Raw genomic sequence first — 26,569 nt, 5'->3', positions numbered from 1 at the left:
TTATGTGAGTCAGGGCCCAAACCAGGCTAGTGGGGTTGAGAGAACTGGTGAAGTAATTGCTGGAAGCAGTAATCATGGGCCAGTCTTCTTGGCATCCTTCCTTGCTTTAGGCCTCATTGCTTAATCTCATTAATCTCTCCTTGTTGAATCTTTGGAACACTTTTTTTTGTTGGTTCCACAACCCCCAGCATCCTTCCTACAGAACCCTTTATAACTCACACAGATCTTTCCTAACCCTATTCCTAGCCCACTTGAGAATCCCTCCAAAGTCCTATAGCCGTCCAGGCTGCCATGTTGGGTTTATGAGCCCCAAGAGTGCTAGAGGAAGACAGGAACTGCCTAGCACACACTCAGATGAGGCTTTCAGCTCTGACTTAAGGGGCTCTACACTGAGAATTCCTGTGTTTTCAGAGAGTTCTGCTCAGCTTGGCTTCCCAGGTAGGAAATTGGTCTAGAATGTTGTTTTTTCTTGGTCTTTGTCACTTTGCTGTTACTGCATACACAAGGCAATGCTGAATGACAGCAATTCACTGGGGCCTATCATTTCCCTTGGTGTTCAATAGTGCAACTGCTTATAGACTTCTTTCCCTTGTAGGAATTGACAGCAGATACAATGAAGGCTGCAGGGAGCTGGCAAATTACCTTCTGTTTGGTTTGTACAACCAGAGTATCAGTGACGCTGAGAGACCGGGATTTTCTGAAGAAGTCCTCGATGGTGAGTTCTGTACTAGTTTCTTTTCCATTTGTGATGAAAGAGAAGTTTTTATTTCTACAAAACTTTTATTTTCATAGTCTGTTTCTTAGATCATTAAAAAACAAACCCTGAATCACAGACTCTCCCTGGTTTTCTTTTTTAAATTAATGGTCATCGTGTTCCTATTTGCTGCTGATGCTGCAGCATCGTACTCCACGTGTGGATAGTACTGAGAATGGTCGCAATAGACCTCTTGGGAAATAAACGAACTTTAGTGGGAGAAGTCAACATCAATTAGTGGTTCCAAATCCCCTTAGTAAGGTCCTGGCTTCTTTTTAATTATGAACCACCTCTGCACTCCTGCGGGTGTTTACCTCTGCTGGTGTAGGCCGTGAGACATGCTGGGAGAGAATCTTCTTGGAGGTTGATTTGTGAGTCTGCTGCTTTCCTTTGCAAGCTTGTCTTCCCACTTGTGCTTCTGAGATAACCCTGCAGGAGCTCTCCTTATAGGAAGGACTTGACCTTGAACCTCAGTGTAGTAGTAAAGTTTCCTTCTGACAGCAGTGTCTCTGGAGATGGTTTTCTGTACCACTTTTGTTAGTGAAAACGCAGGCAAGGGCAATATCGGCTTTCTCTTTTCTTGCCTGGCCTCTCTTCGGAGTCCTGTGTTTGTAGTGCTTCAGGCTGTTGCCTGGGGACAATTTCTCTGCTAGATAGAGTAGGAGCCACAGGTAAAGGCAGATAAACAGAGGGCAAGAGGGCTGCAGATGCTTTGGTCGCTTTGGGGAAGTGAAATGAAAGGAAACATCTGACGTGGAAATAAACTCAATACTTAGTCTGGGGATGAGATACCTCCTGAGGGTCAAAGTTCTCCACAGATGTGAGTATGAGTAAGTGAGAAAATGCAAAAAGGGGAAACTGAAGTTCATTAATTTCATTTTTTAAATCCCAAAACAGAATCCTTTGTAAAATCCCCAGATGTATCTCTAGTTTTAATTTTAAAAATTACCTCTCTTATGATCTGTATTCATCTAAAGGATTAAAAGTCTTATTTTTGTTTGAGTTCCTGTAGATATTCAAAATTCATTTAGGGGCAGCTAGGTGGCACTGGGCCTGGAGTCAGGAGGACCTGAGTTCAAATCCAGCCTCAGACACAACACACACACACACACAAAACCTAGCCATGTGACCTTGGGCAAGTCACTTAACCCTAATTGCCTTACCCTCCCCCCTCCAAAAAGCAAAAAAAAGAAAAGAAAAGAAATTTCATTTAAACACATATACAGCTTTATAGACAAGCCATGCATTTCATTGTAACATAATATTTTCTCTCTATTGACAGCCCATTCCCGGGCTGTTTTGGACAAACAGAGGCTTGCTCTGATTAGTTCCACTTGGTTTAAAATTCCTGAAGCCATGGGGCTACTGCTGTGGGAAACCCTTGGGATATATAATAGGTGATTTAGAATAATTTCAGTGCATGAGATCTTTTTACTCCAAGCACAGTACTAGATTTTGTGTTTCATCCTTTTTTTTTTTTTTTTTTTTTTTTTTTGGGGGGCAATTAGGGTAAAGTGATTGTTTCATTCTTTAAATTGCTTTTCTACTTAGCCTTTTTGTTGCTCCTAACCCTACCCCCAAACAACTTCCAACTCCCACCTGCAGTCCCCCTACAGAAATGACAAGTTTACCCTTTCCCTCCTCCCAGAGTGTCCATTTGACTTCTAATATACATCCCAGGGAAGTTTTCTGGTTTTTTCTTCCTGAATGAAATGCAGCCCTATTTGGATCTTTTTGTTTCAAAGGTCTCAACCTATACCAGCACACCCTAGAAATCAGAAGGAACTGAGCTAAACCCTCCCTCCTCTTTACCTGTGAGAATAATCAACTTTCAAAATATAGCTCAAATGCCACTGCCTGGAAAAAGCCCTCCCAGATCCTTTTAGTAAAAAGCAAACTCCCTCCACCCAATCTTTGTACCTATAACCATTGTGATTTATAGCTTCCTTCTTTTGTATAAATTCTGTGTCCCCAACTAGGCCATGACTTCCATGGAAGAGGGACCCTTTCCCCAATGGTGCTAAGTGCAGAGTCTTGCTCATAAAGGGTGCTCAAGTATTTGTTGGATTAAACTAAATTACAGAATAAAACTGACTTTTGCTACTATGGCAACCACTAGCTGCTTTAGAAGAAGATCCTTGCTAATGGGAACAATATCCAGTGGTACAAGGTACCTATTAACCAGACTGGAAGCTGTAGCTTTTTTGAAGCCACCTCTAAGGAATTTGTTCTTGATTTCTCTCAGGAGGCTTTCTTATTTGTACAGTGCTGCGATCCTGCGTCTCTCTCCTTTAGGCAGCTCAATTCTACAAGTATTGGGAGAGAGACAAATTTAGAAAATTCATTGTCTTGGCCATTGTGGAATGTGTGGTCAAATATGGAGATAAGACATAAACATAGAAATATAATACACAATTTTATGTACTTTAACTTACAGCATTTGAGTGGCCCAAAAACAAAGTTCTAAAGGTCTGAAGAGGAGGGTGGTTACTGGCAGAGGGTGAGAGGAGGAGGAGATTTCAGATGAAGTGGGCTGTGGAAAATATGGATGGGAATTCAGGAGGACGACAGAGAGGGATTGAGTATTCCAGGAACAGAGAATAGCATAAAGAGCTAGCTGGTGCCATAGTGCACAGACTGCTGGACCTGGAATCAAGAAGCCTCATTCATCTTCCTGAGTTCAAATCCAGCCTCAGACACTTACTCAACCTTAACTTACACTTAACCCTGCTGGCCTCAGTTCTTCATCTGTAAAATGAACTGGATCAGGAAATGGCAAATGACTCATTATCTTTGCCAAGAAAACCTCAAATGGGGTGCCACAACTGAAAATGACTGAACAATAATGACGACAAAATATTCAAAGTTGGTGGTAATAAGGGCCTATATTGGGGTAGTGAGAGTTGAGAGGAGGGAAAAGATTCAAGAAATGTGAAGGTGGAATGGACAGGAATGAGTAGGATTTTGTAACATGAGGTGAGGAAGAAAGAAGACAAAAAGATAGCACTCAGGTTTTGCAAAAAGGAGACTGAGTGGTACTATTAACAGGAATTGTGAAGTCAGAAGGAAGATCAAATTTAGGGGAAAACATGAAAAGACGAATTTTGGACAAGTTGAGTTTAAGGTGTCAATGAGTCAAATAAATGGAAATGTCCATTAGGCCATTGGAGATGTGTGTCTGGAACTCTTTGTCTTTCTGTGTTTTATTCTTTTCTCAATTGATTACAAAAATTTTTTAATGTTCATTTTTAAATTTGTTGAGTTCCAAATTCTCTTCCTCCCTGCCACCTGTCCCCCCTCCTTGAGAAGGCAAGCAATTTGATAAAAATTATATATCTGGAGCTTTTAAGGAAGGTCAGGGCTGGAGATGAACATCTGGGAGTCCTGTGGAGAGCTGATAGTTGAAGTCAGTTGTAGGAGATTGCCAGGGGAGAGAGATAGAGAGAAGGGGCTAAGGATAGAGCTTTGGGCAAAAGAGAAAGAGAAGTAGACTTTAAAATATGGCTTACGTGGGAACCATCAGCAATTGAAGAAATTGTCCTAAGGGGGATATTTGGCTACTGCTTAGGTCTTCCTTTTATAGATGTTTTCTCAAGCCTCCTTCTATAAACAGATAATCTTATTTGTTATTTCAAGCTGTATATGTACCGAGCATTTGTCTCCATTCTGCTTTCAGCTGATCTTTCAATTTACTGTATAGAACTTATTTAAATGTTCTTAGAGGAGGCCACGTGGTATAGTGAGTTACTTAATGGACTTGGAATCTGAAGATTTGGGATCAAATCTTGACTCTGATATTGACTAGCTTTGTGACCTTGGTCAAATCACCTACCTGAGCCATGGCTTCCTCTTCTGAAAAATACTATCTGATAATACTGTCTGAAACTGCTTACCTTATAATAGGAGCATAGATTTAGAGCTGGAGAAACCTTGGAGCTTATCTGGTCCAACCTCTTCATTTTACAGATAAGGAAACTGAGTCTCACAGATGTCAAGTGACTTGCCCTCAACTTAGATAATATTTATAAACCATTTTATAAGCTTTAAGGTTCTCTATAACTTTAAGGTTCTCTATAAATGATATACTATTATTAATTCATTCCTTGCACATGTTTAAACAAGGAGAGTGTAGTGCCTTTGAGGCCACAAAGAAAGAGTATCCAGAAAAGGGGGAGAGGGTTGGTCCCTACTGTGAAATGCTAGGGAGAGGTTAAAGAAGATGAGAACCCTTCTTCTCTGCCCCCTCTACCCTAAGGCATTTTAAGTGGCAGGACCATAGTGACCTTGGAGAGAACAAATTTCATTAGGGTGGTGGGAGCTTAATCTAGATTCTAGTAAGGAGCTGAGAGTTAAACTCTCAAGGGGAGTGAAACTCTTATGAATTAGAAGTTATCCATTGTTTTAAAAAAGACTTCCTTTCCCATTCTGCTTAAATAAAATTATTGTCACTAGAATAAAACAAAATATAGACAGGGGAAAAAATCTTTGCATAAGACATTTCTGTTAAAAGTCTGGATATCTCAAGTCTGTAGGGAAAAGATACAAAATTTTGTAATACTGGTGAAAAGATATGAATAAATTGTTCCTAAAAGAGGGGTACCATCTAATAGCCATCTTAAAAAGTATTTAAAATTATTAATAATTAGCTAAATATTAATTAAAACAATTCTAAGGTTTCACTTCACAGCCATTACATTGGAAAAGATAGGAAAAGACAGAAAAATTCAGTACTGGTGGAAATGTGGAAAGATACTTGAACAGATTTACTGCTGCTAGAGTTGTTAGTCCAACCATTTTGTAAAGTAATTTAAAATTATTCAAGAGAAGTACAAAATTGTTTCTTCCCTTTAACCCAATGACCCAGTTATTGGCTTGATACCTCAAGGGTCAGTTATTGACAATAAGAAAAAAAACCGGTTAGGTGGTGCAATGAGTAAGAGCGCCGGCCTGGAAGGAACCCGGGATCGGTTCCAGCCTCAGATACTTAACACCCACACAAAAAAAACTGGCCGTGTAACCTTGAGCAAGTTACTTAACCCCAATTGCTTTATTAAAAAAAAAAGGAAAAGAAAATATTGATAGCAACAGTATTTGTAATACAAAAAATAAATGGAAATCTTGTTCCTACAGATTGGCGAATGGTAGTGTATCAATATTGTGCGATATTATCGTTCCATAAAGGAGAAATATGAAGAATTTAAAGACATTCGGGAAGACCTGTATAAAGTGAAGCAGACTGAACAAAACAATGTCCGAATAAGAGCACACACAGTTACTACAACTATAGAAATGAAGGCAAATTTAAATGCCAGTAATACCCAGGTTAAAAACATTGGCACCTGCTGGTACTCATTTCTAAAGCATACTTTCTTTCTTTTTTTTATTTATCTTTTATTTGACTTTATTTGCTTTTTATTGACAGATGAATAAATTATACATTGAGGTTCCTCATGATTTTATCTTTTCTCTTGTCCCTCCCTTTGATGATCATTTTCTAAAGTTTATTAAAAATGGACTTTTAGATGGTGTAGACCAGGCCCTGAAACCCCAAGAAATGGAGTAGCTACAGATAAAGAAAAGCTTGTCTCTGAGAGAAAGAAAGAATAACAAAACAGACTCTAGTGATATTAAAGCAAAAGTGACATGGTCTTTCCTAGGGGCTCAGCTGCTCCATAGAGCCCTGGGTAGGTTTCAGGAACAGCCTGACTATTGAGGAATGAGGGACTTCCACTGGTCCTTTTAACAAATGGGAAGCTACTACATTGTAAAGTTGCATGTACTAGATATTGATCACAATCATCATTTTTGCTGTTTTACTTACCTGTTCTGGGGGAATGTACTGAATTGTGAGTCTGACGAATCTTTTGTATGCCAGAACAAATTTCAGCAATAGAAATTATTTTCTTAGTTTTTTGTTATTTAACCCTGTATATTTTGAAACCGTCATAATTGCTTTAATCATTTGACCCTAACCAACCATGATTATTCTCCTGAAGTCCAAAGAAATGCTAAAGTTCCATTTGTAGAAGATGATTTTTACCCAGAAAGACCTTTGCTTCCTTCCTCTCAGCCTTTCCTTCATTCAGAGCCAAACTTTAAATCTTCCCAAGGCTCTGTCAGGGTTTGGGCCTGACTACTTTGGAGCCAAATGAAATGAGACTGAATGACCAGCAAACACCTAACCTGTAGGACAATTTTTCAGTGGGCATGAAAACATTAGCAAATGATGTCTTCTGACTTGGGGCTGTTTTCCTGGGATTGTCATATATTTTTTCCTTCATAATGACCTGCTTTGTGACCCCTCTTGCAGTTAAAACTGATGCTTGGCCCCTTATCAGTCAGATTGCAGTCCTGGAACTAGATGGAACAGTTGACAGCAGAAAACTAAGTTATATTTTTCAGTTCAACAAACATTTATTATGTACTTCCTATTTATGAAGCCTTGTGTTCAATTTTTAGAATACAGAGCTCAATAGAACATAGACTCTGTTCTCAAGGAACATTTGATAGAGAAAGGACATATATATGAACAACTATGATTAGAAAGAGTGGGACAAAAGAGAGAGCCCCAGCAAGGGACTTCTCACATTCATCGTTTCTTCTGGGGCTGTGGTATTCCATTCTATTCATGGACCACAATCTGTTCAGCTGTTCCATGGTCAGTGGGCACCCACTTTGTTTATCTGTTTGTCACAAAAAGTGCTGCTATGAATATTTTAGTGTGTATGATATCTTTTCTTGGGATCCCTGGGCTAAAAAGTGTATGAACAAATTCTCTCTAGTCAGTATAATAGAGAGATAGGTAGAGATAGATGGAAGATGCTACATCTGTTTAGATGTAGCTGTCTTCTCTCAGTCCCTCTCATCTGGTTTATTGCAGTGACCTTTTCGGTGTTTCCTCTGTTTCCAATCTCTCCCGTCATCTACTCACCTGCCAGAGTGGCTTTTGTAGAGTACAGGCCTGACTTGTCACCCCTCTGCTCAGTTATTACCTCCACGGTCAGATACAAACAGTGTGATAGCGAGATCCCTTCCCCACCTAGTCCCTTCTTGTCTTTTCAGGCTTCCACAAACCCCACCAGCAGCTACACTGGCCCACTCACTGCTCCTCATATGGATTATTCCATGTCCCGACTCTGGGCCTTTTGCGTTGGCTGTGTACCACTCCTGGACTTGTCTGCTCCCTCACTTCCAGCTCTTAGCTTCCTTCATGTCTCTCCAGACTCGCTCAGATCCTTCTCTCTGCAGGAGCTTTTCCTGACTCGCCAGCAGCCACTCTCCCTCTGCTAGGGCCTTTTCTCTAAGATCACCTTCCACCCACATGGACATGAGCTGTTTACATGTTCTCTCCTCCAGTGGAGTGTGAGCTCCTTGAGGGCAGGCTTTGTATCCTCAGTGCTTGGCGCAGTGCCGGGCACATAGTAAGCTCTTGATAAATGCTAGTTAACTTACTGACATAATGCCAAATTTTTTCCCAGAATGGTTGGACCAGTTCACATCTCCACTGTATGTGCCTGTCTTCCCTTAGTCCTTCCAACACTGGCATTTTCCATTTTAAAAAAATCATCTTTCCTGAATTTCTGCATTTGAGTTGAAATCTCAGAGTTGGTTTAACCAGCATTTCTCTTACTATCTGTAACTTGGATATTTTTTTTATTCAAAAGGTTGTTGATCATTTGCATTTCTTCATTTGTATATTCTTTATTTCTTTTGGTCACTTAGCTATTGAGGAATAGATCCTGGTCTTATATCTGTCATTCTGACTCCGTCTATACTTTGGATACCAGACTTTCATCAGAGATTTTCATGCAAAAAAAATTTCCCCCATTTATGAGCTTCTCTTTTTTATTCTAGCTGCATTAATTGATAGTACATTTTTCAATTGCAGAATTTGATAGAATGTTTACTGTAAGTTTATGTTTTGTTTACATTGCTTCTGGGGGAAAACTGTTCATGTTTCTGTTTTGTTTTTGTTTTTTACAGATGTAATTATATTGATCAAATCTGACAGTGTTCATCTGTACTGCAATCCTGTGAATTACCGTTATCTCTTGCCCTATGTAGCACATTGGAGAAATTTACATTTCCACTGCATGACTGAAAATGAGGTGAGGAAATGATGGAATTGTACCCCAACAGCTTCCTTCCTGTGAAAAGGTACTGACCTAAGAAACAAGGCTGCAGAAGGGATTTAAATCAGGAGGAATAATTATAAGAATAGTGGACAATTGATATAGGGCTTTAAGATTGACAAAGCAGTTTACATTCATTATCTTCTTTGACAAAGGCTTGTACAAAGTCCCATATCTTATGAATGGTAAGGACTGTTTTAGGAAGCAAATTGTGTACCCTGCCCTAGACAGCAGATACTGGAGGAGAAGGAGGGCACAGAAATGTGCGACCTGCAAGTGGGCTGTTGCCATCTGCTCTCCTTTTCTGGACATCCAACCCTACTTACTCTTACTCCTTGCCTTCAGGGGGTTACAAAATATGAATTTTCGTGAGGTGGAGAATGACTTTGCATGGGCTTGGGGGCCATGTCTGTTCTCCTAAGAGCTGTACTCCTAAAAATTGGATAGTTAGCTTGATCACATGCTTATCTTTTCAGATTTTTGGTGGAAAACCTCAGGTGCAGTTCCATGCTTTACAAATGGTTTTTATAGCAACCGTGTTTATGTTGAGTGGTAATTACTGAAGGAAACACCCTTCAATGTCTCGCGTTTAAAATCTGTGCCCAGTAAAAATGTACTCCCCAGCAGCTACAGCAGCTAGCCAAGTCTTGGTTTGGTCTCTCAAAATAAATCTCATTTTCAGGCTTAGTAACTAATAGAGGAAGGGTTTTTCCCCCTCGGAGGAAAAGAAAAAAAGAACAACCTCTTTTCTAGAGGAAAAATTTAGCCAACATGAACTCTTAAAAGTTTTTCCACTCAGGTGAGAATGTGTGTTATAATGAGACCTAAAGGCTCTTAATATTGCTCAAGAAGCAATTCTCGTAGCTCCTAGAACAGGAATTCTTAACTGTTTTTGTGTCATGAACTTTTTAAGTCCGTGGACTCCTGTCCTAGAGCATACTGGGTACTTTTTTCAGAGTGAGGACTCTGCTGCCCAGAGCTCTAGGTCTCCTCCAGCCAACAGCCAGTCTAAACCCCCACAACTAGTAGGGCAAGTGCAAATTTATTTAACCTCAGGCTTTTGTACAAACATTTGATGAACATTTATTAACAGTCTCCCATGTTCAAGGCCCTGGATGCCAGGGAAGCTAGAGAAACATTGTCCTGAGCATCAAGGAATTTGGAGATAAGGCACGTACATGGATCTCACGCCTTGCCTTGCATTATAGTTGAATGTCATAATTGGTACAAAATAGATGAGACTTCAGAGGAGGGACAGATTGCCTCCAGCTATGGAAATCAAAGACAAACTGGATAGCTTAGAAAGAATGGAGGTCAATTTTTTTTCTTCATTGTGTTTTTCTTCTTAAATAGATTTCCTCTCCTATACACTGGAGTGATCATTCTGAATTTGGGATGGCTATTGAAGGGTTAGGATTTGTGGCTTCATGAAAGGATTGTACTATAACCTGTAATATCCCTTCTACTTTCCAACCTATTGTCCTGTGATTCTCAAATCTTACTTTTCTTTTAAAAAAAAGATCTAGTTAACAAGAATTTATCAAGTAGTTCTATGTATCCTGATATATTGCCTAATAACACTAATAGATTAATTTTGTTTACCATTTTAATCTGATTTTTGCTTACTTCTTCTGTACTTCGAAGTTTATATAATTAGGTGATTCTCTTTTTTGTCCCAACCTATTCTTTGATGATAGGATACCTTTCTAGCCCTGATTCTAGCAGACCCAGCTAAGAAAAGCAAGGAAAATTCAGGCTGAATGACTCCAAATACCTCTTGGATATCATAGACTAGTCTTTGGTCCAGCTCCCCTGTCCTCACATTTGAGAAATGAGGAACAAGTAGTAGTCCTGGAACTGGACCTGTTATTGGCTGAATTTGGGGCTTGCTGAGACTTAAGTTCTCTCAATATATAGTGATATTGTCAGGTTGGTGCTGCCTTTGGAATTCTAGGGTTTAATAATTAGTACAATTCTTAGTCTGGCTAATCTGCCCAGGGTAATTGGTAGGGATTTCCTGGGCTTATCCCACACATACAATTGCTTGCCAGTTTTTGTGCTTCTCTGGAATTCCTGCCACCATGATGTGCAAATGACCTTTAATGGGGGTGAGTTACTCCCCTTCGCAGGCTTGTTCATGGAATAGTAAGACTGAGAAATGAAGTACCTGATTCTTTGGCCGTAACACAAGCTCATTCATGTGAAATGAATCTTCCTTGTGACTGAGATATGGTCAGTTAATCATGTCCAAGGCTGGCTTTTTCCAGATTTGAAAAACAAAGCACAAAACTCAAGAACAGGCGTGTTTTAAATGTCCACTATGAACAAGGCACTAGGCTGGGTTCTGGCAGAATACAAAGATAAAACCAAAGCAGTCTCTGCCCTCAAGTAACATTTTACAAGGGGGAACATCAAGGAAATATATAATTTATACAAAGCATTTAAGATTGAATGGATCCTTCAGTTAAAGCATATAGGAGGTAGCACCTGAGCTGGCCTTTAAGGGAGCTAGAGTGATCTTGAGGCAGGCCTGGAGCTCAGGAGACACATGAGGCTTAGATACATAGATCTGGAGACCAGCTACATAGAGATGATCATTGAAACCATGGGAGCCAAGGAGTGCATGGAGTGAGAGTGCAGAGAAAGAAGAGCCCACACAGTAGTATCACAGAAATACAGGAACAATATTGAGAAGGGAGGTAGGAATGGTCAGAAGTATCAGACATTGTAGACAGGTCAAGAAGAATGAAGCTGGAGGAAAGGCCATTATATTAAGCAATTAATGACCTCAGAGCAGGTTCAGCTGAGAAACGAGTGAGAAAGTGGAGGCAACAAGAGTGGGGGGCTTTGTTGAGGAAGTCTGACTACCAAAAGAGAAAGAGAAGGTAACAGTTTAAGAGCATGGTAGGGGCAAGCCAAAGGGGAAGACCTGGGTGTATTTGTGGGAAGTACTAAGTGCGTAAGGAGAGACTGAAAAGCATAGACTGAATGAGGGTGATGGATAGGCCCAGCTTCCAGAGGAGAGTAGAGGGCAAGGCATCAAGATCAAGGGCTCTTTGGGTACTGGGCAAAGCATCCCAGAGCAGGCCTGCATTTCCTTTTGGGGCAATCAGCCTTCCTGCCATGATGAGACAGTAGCAGAGGAAAGAGGAAATTTTGAACCAGAGCTCGGATTGAGTGATCTCTGCACTCTTATGTGAAGCCCAGCAGGTGGGAAGCTCCCTCCTCTGCTAAATTGAATGATTTGGTTATAATTGTAGCATATTTTGGGGCTGTATTTTCTATTAAGTCAGCTAAAATTGGGAACTGAGGTCTGGTGTCCCAGAGTGCTATACTCTCTTGATAGCCAACCCTTAAAATGTGTCTTTGTTCAGAATAATGCATGCATTGCTAGCTGGCACTGGTACTGGAAGGTCCCACACAGGGACCCAGGAACACTGTCCTGGCTTGTGGCTGGGCTCTGTGCACGTGTGCCTCCTGGTAGAGGATCAGTCATGTCCCAGAAGGTGGTCCTGTATTCTCTTTGCACTTTGGAAGTTACGTAGATGGCGGGCTTTGTGCTTCCACCTGACCTAGTTGTCTTGCTTGGAAAAACACGCAGCTTTGAGAAGCTCCTGCGCTGCAAGGGTCATTTGGCACAACTCATTTGTTACTTCTTCTGGATTGTGGCGATGCAGTTTGTTATATAAAATCACGTTATTGACAGAGAGAATCTAGATTGGAAAACCAGTTAGTTTCTGAGAAGTTATCTTTAAATAAAGTCCCACACTGAGAAGCAGTGTGATACAGTGAGCGGAGCCATGGAATGGGGGTCCTAGAAGCACCAAATTCTAGTCCCAGTGGTGTTCCTAACCAACTAGATGACCTTGGGTGAGTCATTTCCCTTCCTGGGTCAGACTAGATTATCTTTGGGCTCTTAACTAGCTCTCTGATTCATTGGTTTCATTCTCTCTTTAGTATGAAGACGAAGAAGCTGCCGAGGAATTTAAAATCGCAAGTTTTGTGGACATGGTGCGAGACTGTAGTCGAATTGGCATTCCTTACAGCTCTCAAGGTGAGTAATGAGCTACCCGCCATGCTCTTACGCTGGTGAGCCGTACAGGCCTTGTAGCTGTGATCTGCATGTGCTAGAAGCACAGGCTGGCTGCAAGACTGCCTGCCACCCTTTCCCCACGTTACGTCTTGGTTATAATTACCAGCAGTGCATCAGTAGGCCACTCACAGGCAGGCAGAACTGCCTAGTCAGGATTTTATGCAGCAGACATCATTTTTTAATAGGTTTACATAGTGTTATAATAGAGAGGGAGTTCTCACTTATTAGAAACAAGTCATTAAGATAACTGTTTGAAAAAGAAGGCTGACCTAGTAGATACATTAAAAATTATATGTAGCAGACAAAGTAAAGATGTTAGCTAAGTGCAAGCAGTATTCTGTGTTTTCCAGGAAGTTTTCATCTCAGCTCCTGTGTAAGGAAGGAGGAATCCTTTTGGCTTGGCAGATTTCCTTTTTGGGGACTGAGGAAGTTGGCTGGCCATGTTTCCTGTGGGATAGAAGCCAGGCTTGAGTCTATTATAATTACATCTACTAAATGATGCAAGATGTCTGCAACAGAACAGTTATTTGGCACTTTTCTCCCTAGGAAAAAAAAAGTATATAAAAGTTTACTAGAGTGGATTTGTATGACTTACAGAGAATTTTAGTAACTCTCTTCCAACTCCTACCCCAAACTGTACACCAGTATTGTTACGAACTGTGGATATCTTTCAAGGGTGGGGAACCTGCAACCTCCAGGCCACATGTGGCCTTCTAGGTCCTTGAGTGCGACCTTTCACTGAGTCCAGGTTTTACAGAACAAATCCTTTTATTATTATTATATTTTTTTAAATGACACCATTATATGAACTTTATTATTAAAACTCAATAAATGCTTCACAATACCAGTTACAACAGCATCAACATTTCCTCCATTGGTAAATCTCCACAGGACAATGTACTGTTTAGCAAGAGATAAATTTTAAGTTTTTGTTCTGCATGCTACCAATACATTTCACTATCTTTTGTTTTACCCAATGAAATATAAATAATAGTAATGAAAAAAAGTACTACCCTATTAGACAATTTTGGAATGCCTTATGAAGTCAGATTTAACCATATTTACACATATACACACCCACACACGTGGAAAATGGAGGGTAATATGCAAGAAAACTACCTTGGCAGAAACAAATGCTTAAAGATTTTTAATCACAACCCTCTTGAATGAGCAGTACATTTTTAAATTCTTTTATTATTAGGGGCTTTTGTTCTGTGAAGTTTGGATTCAGTCAGAGGGCCACATTTGAGGACCTAGAGGGCCACATGTAGCCCCTAGGCCACAGGTTCCCCACCCCTGCTAGATGATTTATTTGGATCTTGAATATTTACTTTGCTTTTCCTTCTTGAATTATTTGTTCCCTATTGCAGTCTTTGATGACTTCATTGGGTTTTCTGTTTTGTGGTGGTGGTGTTCTTCCTGAATGAGAACTTTGTAGAATACTGTAAAAGAACTTTCCTATAACTTGGAGGTCAGAGTGGCACTGATGCGTTGCTTGGAGGATAGTCACGTTAGGTCAGGTTCACACTGGTATGTCTGTCAGATCAGGTCTGGTAACAAGCTGTGTTATAATGGGCTCTCCTGTGTTTGCTTCTTCCAGGTCACCTGCAGATATTTGATATGTTTGTGGTGGAGAAGTGGCCAATTGTTCAGGCTTTTGCACTTGAAGGCATTGGTGGGGATGGATTTTTTACCATGAAATATCAGGTATATCTAAAAATACTGTAACTTGTCTTTGCCTGACATGCAGAGAAGACAGACCTAGAATTGATGCAGCCATTTTCTTTGAAGGTCACTGATCACAATTACATCCATCTTCATGACATTTGAGAGAGGTTGATGTCATATAGAAAGTTAGTAAGGGGGCTGGAAGTATGTATGTATTTTAGTGATAGTCCTCAATATACCAATACCTAAAATAAACAATATATTTTTCCTTTCATATTTCATTTCCTTCCAACAAACACTTAAGTGCTTCCTATGTATAAGGCCCTGTGCTGGGGCCTCCCTCAGGGATCCTATGTGGTAATAAAGAGGAATGATTCATGTGCACAGATAATAATGGCTAACATTTATATAGCACTTACTATGAGCCAGCCACTGTGCTATACACTTCACAAGCATTAGCTCATTTGGTGTTCCCAACAACCGTGGGAGGCAAGTAGTATTCTTATCCCCATTTTACCGATGAGGAAACTGAGGCAGGCAGAGGTTAAGTGACTTGCTCAGGGTCACACAGATAGTAAATGCCTGAGGCGGGATTTGATTTGGATCTTTCTAATTCCAGGCCCAGCTCTCTGTAACACTCTGGGGGCGTCATCTCACTGTGCCCTGCTAGCATAAGAGATTGTAATAAACACGTGTAGTCAAGTAAAACAAATCCACATTGTTGGTTGTGTCTGAAAATGTATCTCATTCTACATTTAGTCCACCTCCTCTCTGCCAAGAGGCAAGAAACTCACGTCAGTCATCAGCCTCCTGAAGACATGATTAGTCCCTGGCTGAGATGATGAGGGTTCTGAAGTCTTTCAGAGTTATTTCCTTTTCATTATTGTGGTCATCTTGTAAATTATTCTCCTGGTTTATTCATTTAATTCTGTATCAGTTAATCCAAGTCTTCCCTAGTTTATCTGAATCTTTCGTATCCACCATTTCTTATCTTTATAACAATATTCCATTACATTCAGGTACCACAGTTTGTTTATACATTCCTCAGTTGATGGACACACACTTTGTTTTTAGTTCTTTGCTTCAATAGAGTATTACTAGAAAATAGTTTTGTAATATGAGTCCTTGCATTCTCTTCTTCCTGCTTGGCTGTAGAGTTCCAAGATTGTTCAGCTTTCTTGTCATCTCTACTTTGTTTTTTTAAACCAGAATGGATTCTTTAGGGGGTTGACATTGGTCCTGGGTGCACCCATGCTAGTTAGCAGGTATAGTCTTCTTCTTCAAGACCAGGAACCCTAAGCTGGAAACCCAATACAACTGGTAATAATTAGAAATAAGTTTATGAGTTCTCATTTTAAAAAGAAAAGAAAAAAATTACATACTTCTTTTTTAGCCAGATAGATACTGTTATTGACAGGGTTCAAGAATTGTTCCCTTTTGCTTTTGATGTCAATAAATGTATGGTCTTTTTAAAAAAAATTTTTTTCCAGTAGTGAGGAACCAATAATCCCCAAAATTCCTGAATCTGGAGCTCTAATGAATGATCAAGCAAAGACACCAGGTTGACTGGTGTCAGAGAAACAGTATTATAGTGAGACAAGGTAGAACTGACTGGCTACTACATAGAGACTAAATCTATGAGGTTGACATTGTTAGCAAAGTTTTCAAAACCCATTGAACTGACTGGCAGGAAATATTCACTAGGTTCTCTGAATCAAGGGATAACCAATGGCTGTATCTCAAGAGTTTTTAAAGGGCACAGTCTACCTATGTCATACATCCTCTTTCTGTCAGTCATTAGCCTAGTATTTTCCAGGTCAGAATCACAGAATTCTTGAGTTGGAGGAGTTACCATCAAGTCGGAAATGATGTGAGCGGATAGGTGTTTCAGGAACCCCAATAGCCAGAGTAAAGCTCTGGAATGAATTCGCAGACTCAAGCATTCTCTTAGTCAAGGTGGTAAAGATTTATTGTTATGCTTTACAGAGGGCAAGAGTTCTTAGGGAACCTGCAACCTTAAAGGGATAGAGTTAAAATTTTTATAGGGAAACCATAGTAAAAACCTGTGCCAATTATGCTAACTAGGTGAGTCAGGGCGGGATTAGGGAGGAGTTAAGGAGTGGTCAGTTCTTAAAGGAACATGCACTTTTAATATCTACTACACAGGTGTATTGCCCAGAATTCACTGGGAAATAGCCCAAGTTGGGGCTGCATGGAGGTGTGGTTTTAGGCTTGAAACCTCACTAAGTGAGCTAGTGGTCAGGGCTGACTGGGAAAACTCAGGCGGGCCCCTCAATGTCTTGTTAGACAAGATAGATGTTGGGAATAAACTTATGTTTCAAGCTAATGAGGGATTCAGGATGTGTATAATGAGCTAGGGAGTATACATATGACCGAGTCTAGGATATAAATGAAAGTATGACCCAGAACACAGCTGCTTCAGCCAGCACACAGTTGGGTCAACTACTAAATTCTGTAAGTGCAGTTGACCACTGTAACAGGAAGAGAGAGAAGTGTTTTCCTAGGACATGCTGCCCTTGGGCTAGAGAGAAACTGCCTGAGACAGTGTTTTGAGGCTAGGGAGAAATGTGATTTTACAAACTGTGGTTCAAGCCCAGGCACCCAGGCACCCCATCATAACCAGTATCTAAGAAGGAATCCCCAGAAAACAAAATAGATAAATAAAATAGTTTTGACAAGTGATCAATCATCCAACCTCTATTTGAAGACCTCCAATGAGGGGGAACTACTTTCCAATGAAAATCCTATGATTCTGTGATCTGATATAAAGAAAGTATGAATATTTAACAGAATCACATAACTTTTAGTGTCAGAATGGACTTCAGTGGCCATTTAGTTGGGGCAGCAAGCTGGCACAGTATGTAGAGTGCCAGGCCTGGAGCCAGGAAGATTTATCTCCTGAGTTCAAATCCGGCCTCAGACACTTCCTAGCTGTGTGACCCTGGGCAAGTCACTTCACCCTGTTTGCTTCCATTTCCTCATCCGTAAAATGATCTGGAAAAGGAAATGGCAAACTCCAAAATCTTTGACAAAAAAACCCCAAATGGGGTCACAAAGAGTTGGACATGACTGAAAAATAATTAAGCAACAAACAAGATGCCCCAAAGTCATCCCCGTCATAACATTCCCAATAATTAGTCCTCTAGTCCCTGCCGGAAACTCTTCCTTTGGGAGATACCCAGCAACTCCTGAAGTAACCTGTCCTACTCTGAACCAGCTGTCATTGTTAAGAAGTATCTCTTCTTCACACCAAAGCTAAACTTGCCTCTTGAAATCATCTACCATTGGCTTCTCGCTCTGCTCTTTGGAGTCGGAACAAATATACTTGACAAATCTTCAACATGCCAGTTTTCAAATGTTTGGAGATAGTTAGTAGATCCCCTTTTTCCCCTCCCACCCCCCAGTTCTCTCTTCTCCAGGCTAAAAATCTCCAGTCTTTTCATCTGTTCCTTCTCTGACATTGTTAACCAAGCACCTCATGGAATCCAGTAGTATGAGACACATAGGCATCATGTGGAGAGAGTTATTTCTAAGCTTCTTCCAAGGTTAGTTATTTTGCCAGTCTAGTCATAGTGGTGTTTATGTACATATCCCTTGAATGGTACCAGCCAGGAGAGCAGCTTTTTGCTGGGCTCAGAGGAGCCAGGAGTGCCCCGCCAGGCACAAGGACATCCAGAGCTCACATTAGAGACAAAGTGGTAAGGTGCCCACAAGTGCCCTTTCTAGGAAAACCCATAGCATGGAGGCTGAAGAAGCAAGAGCCCTTCAGGGCCAGCACAGCAGAGCTATGGGTTCTGTACATTTGGAAATGACACTGAGTGTTTTCCTTTTTAGCATGAATGAATAATAATAACTGACATGTATGTAGCACTTGAAAATTGGCACAGGGCTTTACATCTGTTATCTCATTTGGTCCTCACAGTAACCCTGGTAGTGAGGGATTATAGGTATTATTGGCCCAGTTTAAAATCATTCAGTCAGTCTTCCAGCCCTGTGCCAGGTGATAGAGGTAACAGTGTCAGCTCAGTGAGACTAGGGACCTTTCCTGTCCTTCTCTTCAGATTGTGTGAATGCCAGTGGAGCATGTGAGCTGTCCATTAGTTATCCTTTACTCTCACTGTATGACCAGCCCATCTTTTTTTTTCCAATCACATACTTTTCTGAAGATATTATTATTATCATTAGAATTTCCTCATGGGCTTCTTTTTTAAGTATAAAAGAAATAGAAGAAAAAAGAAAAGCTTTTGACCTTTCTAAGGATAAAATACTAAATTATTTTTTAGGATTTTATCACATCCTGAACTCTACCATTCACACAAAAATGCCTTTTCTGCTTTCCTTTGGACCCCAAACCCACAATAGGCTAAATGTAGACCGAAGTTTTTTCTCTGTTGCCATCAACTAACAAGAATTTAGGTAAAAATTAATAAATTGTAACAAAATAAAAAATAGGTCTCCTTGTGTTGTTTTCTACTCATTTGCCTATTTTTGCCCACTACCACTCTAGTGTCTTGTTCCCAGATTCACCACCTATACTACTAGAATATAGGCTTTAGAATTTGGAAGGTCAGGCAGGGATGGGTAGGTGGAGCCAGAAATTCTTTGAATACTGGCCCAGTGACAGCTGGACACTGTGCAACTTCCCATCCAGGGCTCCTAATAGGTCTGACTGTGCCTGTCATCTGGGGTCCAGTTCAGTTACATTCAGAGAAGCTTGTTCCCAGAAGCTTGGCCACCTGGCTGATGAATTTTTCCAGCTGCCCCAACTCATGAAGAACATGTAATGTGGTGAGGGCCTGCATGTGCGTGAGTGGAGAAAAGCCGCACACCCAAGGCTCTAATCCCAGAGCCGGGCTTCTGCTACTGAAGCACAGAAGGCCTGCATTGCTGTGACGGGGGAAAGCCCCTCCCCCAAGGAATCCAGTCGGTAAAATTGGAATCCAGCCATTGCTTTAGTCAAGCATCTCTTGTTCTACTAAGTGGTCTTTTTTTTTTCCCATCCATTTTGGTGAATTTCATCTGTAAACCTCAAAGCTCCATATAAATGCATTCCTGTCATTCTTGTTTCTCTTGGAGACAAATGCACGAGCAGCCATATAACTAAGTAGTCATCTGGGGAGACTTATTTTTTAAAAAGGCTGCCATTACACATTACACAAAAGCATTTTTGAAAGTCATTTTCTATACTGCTCTATGAGCCATGCAAGAAAACCAGTCTTGAAAACCTAGATGGATTTTTTTTCCAAAAAAAAAAAGTTGGTACCACTCACCTTATTCTCTGGACTTTTCTGCCTTTTGAAAATACTGACTCCATCCCCAAGAGACTGATGAGGATAGACAGTAGAATGCTCTGCCAGGTTTAATGGTAGATCAAGCAGAATTCCCAGAATACTTGAGTGTTCAGGATCATTAGAATAAACATCTCGTCTCCCAAGGTGATTTTCCTGAAGCAGACAGGCTTCCTTTACATGTGTAATTTGTAGTCTGTTTATTAAAAATCAGTTTCTATATTTTGGTCACTGCTGTTGTTTTCCATGGCTTTCCTGTGTGGCACGAGGCCTGCAGCAGACGAGAGCACTGTGGGCCCTTGGGCTCCAGGATCCTGTCATGGAACAGAAGAAGGCTTCAAGGCTTCTTATGATACTGACTTTCACTGTTTTTGCCTCTGAGTTTCAGCTGCAAGATGTAAGTGTGGATTTGTGGAAAGCATACAGCCGAATGGATCCTGTGTCGCTGGATAATTTGCTGTCCCAGGTAATGGAGTTGAACTCTCCATGATTGCTAGACCAGGGCCACATAATATACTCACGGGGGAGACCGGACTTGGAGAAGTGAGCAGATTTTTTTCAGCAGTGAAATAAGCTGCTCCCTCGATGTCTGTCTTTGACTGTGGCCATTCATCATTTCCAGGATACTGAATTTGGTCTCTGAGCAGCAGACTGTTTTGGGGACCTGTTCAAGGTCAGACACGTGATTCTGGTGGTTTTCGCTTCTACTTTCTCCCCTTAGCATCGCCTCATAAACGTCTGCGCATTTCTTTGGATTTGTTATTTTCCTCATTTCATTTTGTGCTTCTCATATTCCATTATATTCCTGTAGCATGATTTACTCGGCCACTGCCCAGCACAAGGCACATTGTTGTCCTTCCGCAGACCTCAGCTACACTTTTTTGTTTTGGTGCCAATTATTACATTGGCAAGTGACATTGCTTTGTCCACAGCTTTGCATCCTGAATTCTTACCCGAGGAATTTCTTTAGCCATTCAGATATAAATAATGCTTTGAGGAGAGAAGGTTCTGGCTTCCTTCATGTGGTACTTTATTGCTTTGTTAATTCGAGAAAGGGCACACATCATTGGCACCTCAGGAAATACAAACTGAGAAAAGGAATACAGTCAATGACGCCCCCCCCCCCCCCCCCCCACCACGAGTCAATGATTGTGCTTACAGAGGGATGTCAGGAGACCTGGGTTCTTTTGGTGGTCTGAGTATTCTGTGACAATGTCTGAATTACTTTAACTTTCTGTAAAATGGGGGAAATGCTCAATGTTATTTCTCCCACTTCTTTGTAATGATTATAAGAGGTGAATTGTGTTTGGAGGTGAATGTGATCTTAGAAACGATCTGGTCCAGCCCCTTTATTTTCCAGATGAGGCAGCAGAGACCTGAGGGGGAGGGGCTTTAAGACTCAAGGCCACTTAGATGAGGAGCAGACCTGGAATTCTAAATCCAGGGCCTTTCCCTTAAATCCCACCCCTGCGCCTTAGTGATAGAATGTGGGCACAGGTGCTGTTCTGTGTAATCTTATCCTGTTCCACAACTCAAGGACCTCAGCTACCACAGAGGGCAGTGACGTGTTGTGATCATTCTTGTCAGCCCTAGAGGAGACTTCAGAGGCTGAGCATGGCTACCTAGAATACTCTAGGACCAGAACTACATGAACTTTGGGGGACATGAATGGAGAGTCGACTAATAGTCAATCTCCTTTGCATCTATTGGAACTCTAGACTCTTGGTGCTAGGAAGGACTTCAAAAGTCTGGGCCGGAGATGGAAGTGGAAATGGGGGAAATGTCCCTATTGGTCCTAGAAAAGAAACAATAGATTCCTTTCTGTAGAAAGCTTTAACTGAGGCTTCTTCATCTAGGCTTGTATAAAATGCAGGCAAGGTTCTTCTTCTAAAAGTATAAATGAAGTCTTTCCTGTTGTAGTTGAAAGCTCATTTCTACCTGACCTTTGATGCTTCTCTCCCTTGCTCCTGTGCTAGACTGAGTTTTCAGATACCTTGGATTGTTTTCTTGATCCTGCTTTACACAGAGAATTGGGTTTGTGTGAACCTGCTTTACCTAGGAAAGTTCCCAGAGGCTTATGGGTCTGGAAGGCATGAGAGCAGATATCTAAACCTTTTGGGAAGAAGAACTTGGTCAGATTTTGCAATAAGGAGCACAGGCAATGAATTGACAAGCTGAGTTCTAGCTGGAAGATTAAGTAATTTTTTCTGGAAAGGATGTCTGGGGAAAATGGCTCAGCAGTGCCACTCAGTGGTCATGGAGATGCATAGACACAGAGTTGATCTCTTCCAAATGACTTGAATTACCTTTCCCTGCTAAATATTTATAACTCCCATACCTATGTTTTATAGTATACAAATGGATTACATGGTGCTTCCCTTATAATGACTCTGTGAGGGACGAGGTTCTGTTCACTAATGGAGCTTTGGGGCAATTTTGTAGGGTAGATGTGATTTTGTTTTTGTTTTTACTTTTAATTATTACTGTAGGTTTTTAATTGTAGGTATTCTCTGTGTACCATTTACAGTGAAGGGGTGGGGTGGGGAAGAGAGTTGGAGATATGCTTCTCTGTCTTGCACATAACTCTGTGAAACTCCTACAGTCCATCAGGCATCTAAGACTTTTTTTTTTTTAAGCAATCGGGGTTAAGTAACTTGCTCAAGGTTACACGGCCAGTTATTTCTGAGTGTGGTGCTGAGTATCTGAGCCTGGATTTGATCCCCAGGTCATCCCGGCACTGGAGCCGGTGCACTTACTCTCTGTGCTACCTGGCCGCCCCAGGCATCTAAGACTTTGATGTCTTTGATATTTTGTCTTTAGTTTGGCAGATCCAAGAGACAGGGAGGGAATAAATGGGTGAACACCATTTGGCACTGAATCTAAGACATACTCACTAGAAATTTCATTTGCTATTTGAGACTAAATGCTAAGGGGCCAGGCTTAGGAATTCAGAATACAAACAGTGCTTACCTCTACTTCTTATAATGTACTCAAATCAGGATTGGAGTCACCAGGTAAAATATCTATAATCTAGTATTATCATTTGTGAGTGAAGTAGAGAAGTAAAGATAAAGCAAAGCTTCTTTGACTAAGAACCTAAAAAAGTTGCTATATCTGAGGCCATCTCTAGTCATCCTAATCTATATCTTGCCACTGAACCGAGATGGCTCTGGAGGAGAAAGTGAGGCTGGTGACTTTGCACAGCCCTCCCTCACTTAAATCCAATTCACTTGCAAGCCATGACATCACTTTCCTGATGTGATGGTCCTCTTTGAAAAGGTCAAACAATAACAACAAAAGTTACTAACAGGTGCCCTAGGGAAACTGAGGAATATAGCTGTGTGTCTTTAGAGATAGGAACCTTCTGAGGGGCTGAGCGGCAGTCTGACTGTTCATACCTAGGATTTTGTTGGAGAACCACTTTGTATTCATTTTGTATATACTTTTACTTTATGATTTCTGTACGTACTTTTGCATATTTAACAAATATACTTGTATTTGTGTTCACTTTGTGTGCTTACTAATATGTATACATGTTGTTTTCTCCCATAGAATGTAAGTTCCTCAAGTCTAGGCACTGTTTTGTTGCATCTTTGTATCCCCAGTATCTATCTCTCTGCCAGACACAGAGTAGGATTAAGCATTAATAAATGCTTACTGATTGATTGGTTATGTTCTCTGGTTCTGCTTACTTCACCTTGCACCAGTTCATAAAAATCTTCCCATATTTCTCCAAATTCTTCATATCGATTGTGTAATACTATTCCAGTATATTCTTATTCCACAAATTGTTTAGCCATTCTCCAAATCATGTAGGTCCCTTTATGTTCCCAGTTTTTTTTTTGCTACCACAAAAGTGCAACTATTTATATTTTAGTATATATGGGGGCTTTTTTTTCTATCTTTGGCTTTCTTGTGATGTGTGATCAGTAGTGGGGCCTATAGATCATGTCAGAGGACCTTTTTCTTCTTTTTTTTCTCTTCTCTATTCTGCATTGTCATTGTATATTTAGTATACACTATTATCTGCACAGTTTATCAACTTCTTTCACATAATTTCGAAGTGTTTCCCAGAATTATTGGACCATTTCAAAGCCCTACCACCGAAAGTCTAAGTATGGCTATCTTCTTATTACTTCTCCAACACTGATTGTTTTTGTCTTTTATAATTTTTGCCACATTGATTGGAGTTAAAACAAATGTTAGAAGTATTTTAATTTGTAGTTATCTTCTCCTTCTCCTCCTCCTCCTTATCTTCTTAGTGATAGGGAACTTTTAAAATGCAATTTAAACTGATATTCCTGTACTTTTAAAAAATATTACCTTTTATTATTAGGTCCCATGTCCATTTGGAGCTAATTTGTGATGTATTATGTAAGATATTAATCTAAACCTAATTTCTGTTAAATCACTTTCTAGTTTTCCCAGCGGTATTTTAGGGTTGATCAAATACTGGAATACTGTAAATTTTCTGCTTCCAGTTTTGTTATCTTTAATAGCTGGGGTGCTAAAATTTCCATTTTGAGAGACTGAGTTTCAACTACTCTGTCCATTTTTCACTCACGATCTTAGGGGGTTGATCATGAAAACCAGGCCTGGTTTTCATGATAAATCTTTGGTAGAAAATTGTTGGGTTCTATATCCTTCAGAGCTTCCTATTAACTGTTGGCTTCTCCAAGCTGACGTTTTCTTGGTTTTCCTTGTGTTTAGCTCTTTATTCACTTAGTTTCTTTTTGGAGTAAAGTAAGTAAAAAGAATTCACCTAGGGGTTGGGTAAATAAGCTGCAATGAAGACTCCTGAATCTCATTCTCAGCTTTTTGGAAGCTGCTTTTGACCACTTTATTCTCCTGGTCATAGTCTAAGCAAATTCAGAGTCAACAGACATTTATTAAGCAGGTTTGGCTTTAGTGACTTAGGTCAGATTGTCCCTGCCCTGGCAGGAAGGAGCTTCTCTAGGAATTCTTCTCCCTTTGCTTTTCCTCTAATTTCTAGCTTTGCTACATCACAGAATCCGTGAGCCAAGATGCTACCTGCCTCTCATACTGTATTCTCTTGTTTGTCCAAAGGCTCTTTATTCTTTTCTTTCCCTTCTAGTAACTTCTAGTTACATCTTCTATTGCACTGGACATGCTATGCTTTTACATAGGTGGAATCCCTAGGTGACAAGGAAAAGAATTCAGTCTCTTCTCTACCCCATCTTTTCCTTTCCTGAAGAGATGGTAGGCCCACAGTAGGGAAAACACTGAATTCTGGTCTTCTTATGTGCATAAAGAAAATAGTTTCTTAAACTTGGGGGTGGGGCAGGGAATGTGAGGCCCAGGGCCACATCCTCCTCCAGTAGCAGTTATTTCTTAGTGATAGAAAGGGTCCAGCAGGAGAGGACTCAGAAGGTCACCACCCAAGGACTCAGAGATATATTTTTAGATTTTTTTATTTTTAGATTTAGATTAGAAGACAGAGCTGGGTGGGGTTCCTGAAAACTCAGAATGAAACTTGGCTGACATTACTTCCCTTTAATATAAGCTAGGGCTGCTCCTTTGACCGAGTGGCCCTGTAACCCATGAGGACAGAAACACTGAGGTCCTCACCAGAGGACCTGCCTGAGGGGCTCTGCCTGGTAGGCCTGATCATCTTTGAACAGGGTCTTTTTTATGCTTGAGGACTAGACCTCCATGTGTGGGCTTCCAGACAGATTCACATTATGCTGCATTCCACCAGTCAGTGCAGAATGTTTTTATGAGGTGCATATTGACTTTGTCAATATTTGACCATTGTGATCCATTAGAATGATTTCGTTTCAACGTGCTGTATTTTGCAATACTCCCTTTATGTATATTTTTAAAAGCTAATAAATTGTTTTCTATTCTTTTTTTAGGATTTAATGACTTTTGAACATCAGTGGACCAACTTCTTTGCCAATTTTGACACAGAAATCCCCTTCCTACTGGAACTTTCAGAGTTCCAGGCGGGTGAGGTATGTATGTATAGTTAGGGAGGAGAGTGTGGGGAGTGGGGAAGAAATGACTGGAGGACAAAGAGGAATGACATAGAATGACAGAGGTTGGTTGGTGCATGATTTGAGGGTCTCATTTTTTAAATATAGAGTTGTTACTGCTGATTGGCTACCACCATCGATCCCCTAGACTTTCCCAGATAGCTGCTTTAGAAAAGTTGGCATGTTGCTTCCTGAGTCTTTGGGGTATAGAGTTCTGTCTTGGTATGGAGTTTGTTCTTAATCACCAAGGTCTCTTTAGTTAGGTCTCACAATGACCACAAAGGTGTAAATAATATATTTGTGCTATCCAGGTCCCCATGTACCATGAGCCCACTCTTTTAGGGAAACTAGAACGAACAGTGAAAAAATAAAGGATAGAAGGATATCAGAGCATATTCGTGGTCAAAAGAGGGAGAAGCAGAAGTTATCATAAGATTATACTATCGACTTCCTATACAGAAAGAGGAAATATATAAAAAGGTTGGGAAACAGATCATAAGCCTACACAGAGACATGATGTAGTAATGGTAGGGGACTTAAGTCATTCAGACATCTGCTGGAGCTCGCTCTCTCTCGCTCTCTCTCTCTCCCTCTCTCTCTCTCTCTCTCTCTCTCTC

At 40.6% G+C, this 26,569-nt stretch overlaps 1 protein-coding gene across 2 annotated transcripts in view; it reads left to right on the top strand.

The window, feature by feature from the left end:
• The window catches only part of DNAAF9 (dynein axonemal assembly factor 9), a 168,695-nt gene that overhangs the window by 32,569 nt on the left and 109,557 nt on the right, over positions 1 to 26,569 (top strand). The window contains exons 3-8 of one of the 2 annotated variants that reach the window (XM_069072485.1): positions 596 to 715; positions 8,738 to 8,862; positions 12,844 to 12,940; positions 14,580 to 14,686; positions 20,345 to 20,422; positions 25,833 to 25,931. In XM_069072485.1, coding sequence (XP_068928586.1) covers positions 596 to 715; positions 8,738 to 8,862; positions 12,844 to 12,940; positions 14,580 to 14,686; positions 20,345 to 20,422; positions 25,833 to 25,931 — 626 coding nt within the window. Of the gene's footprint in view, positions 1 to 595; positions 716 to 8,737; positions 8,863 to 12,843; positions 12,941 to 14,579; positions 14,687 to 20,338; positions 20,423 to 25,832; positions 25,932 to 26,569 lie in introns of both variants that reach the window. The other variant, XM_069072494.1, reaches the window with a different exon arrangement.

Source organism: Petaurus breviceps, unplaced genomic scaffold (genome assembly GCF_028583685.1).
Source record: "Petaurus breviceps papuanus isolate PSGF00001 unplaced genomic scaffold, PetGlider_PUasm1.0 140, whole genome shotgun sequence".
In the NCBI taxonomy this organism is placed as follows: domain Eukaryota; kingdom Metazoa; phylum Chordata; class Mammalia; order Diprotodontia; family Petauridae; genus Petaurus; species Petaurus breviceps.
The sequence above is the reverse complement of the archived record's forward strand: the minus strand, read 5'-3'. Positions and strand labels throughout refer to the sequence as shown.